The sequence below is a fragment of the Mandrillus leucophaeus genome, unplaced genomic scaffold (assembly GCF_000951045.1).
Source record: "Mandrillus leucophaeus isolate KB7577 unplaced genomic scaffold, Mleu.le_1.0 Scaffold4963, whole genome shotgun sequence".
NCBI lineage: Eukaryota > Metazoa > Chordata > Mammalia > Primates > Cercopithecidae > Mandrillus > Mandrillus leucophaeus.
In genome coordinates this window covers 1,153-1,633 of record NW_012105324.1, presented here as the reverse complement: position 1 = coordinate 1,633, position 481 = coordinate 1,153, and the positions used below count along the sequence as shown (strand labels likewise).

Genomic DNA, 481 nt, shown 5'->3' with positions numbered 1-481 from the left:
ACCAGCTGCTCGATCTCGCGCTGGTCCACCTCGCGGTAGAAGTCCCGGTCACCCTTGTTGCCGCAGATGACCAGGGGCACGTCCACGTTCTCCTTGGTTTTGTTCTTGAGGCAAGACTTGGTGTCGAGGATCTGCTGCCTGAGCCGCTGCACCTCCTCAAAGGAGTCGCGGTTGTCCAGGCTGAACACCAGGATGAAAACGTCTCCTAGAGGGGGCACAGAGGGCAGAAAAGGAGAAGGTGAGGGTGGCCGCCCAGGGGACAAGTCGGGCTGACTTTGAGGCTGCTCGGGGCGCGCTAGCCTCTCTAAGCGCGAAGCGCACTACTTGGCGCGCGACAGCGGGACCGGCGCTCACGGGGTGCCCTGGCCGAGGGTTGCCCGCCCTTCGGAACCATCCCCTGCATAGATGCCCCAGGCATCGGGGGCTTTTCTGGCAGCCCAAGCTGCTTTCAGAAGGCCAGGGTTATTTTCCAGTTCTGGGG

At 62.6% G+C, this 481-nt stretch overlaps 1 protein-coding gene across 2 annotated transcripts in view; it reads right to left on the bottom strand.

The window, feature by feature from the left end:
* Window positions 1-481, bottom strand: part of RASD1 (RAS, dexamethasone-induced 1) — a 1,264-nt gene continuing 783 nt past the window's right edge. Inside the window, exon 2 of one of the 2 annotated variants that reach the window (XM_011995743.1) lies at window positions 1-131. In XM_011995743.1, coding sequence (XP_011851133.1) covers window positions 49-131 — 83 coding nt within the window. In that variant the 3' untranslated portion in view covers window positions 1-48. Of the gene's footprint in view, window positions 383-481 lie in introns of both variants that reach the window. The other variant, XM_011995744.1, reaches the window with a different exon arrangement.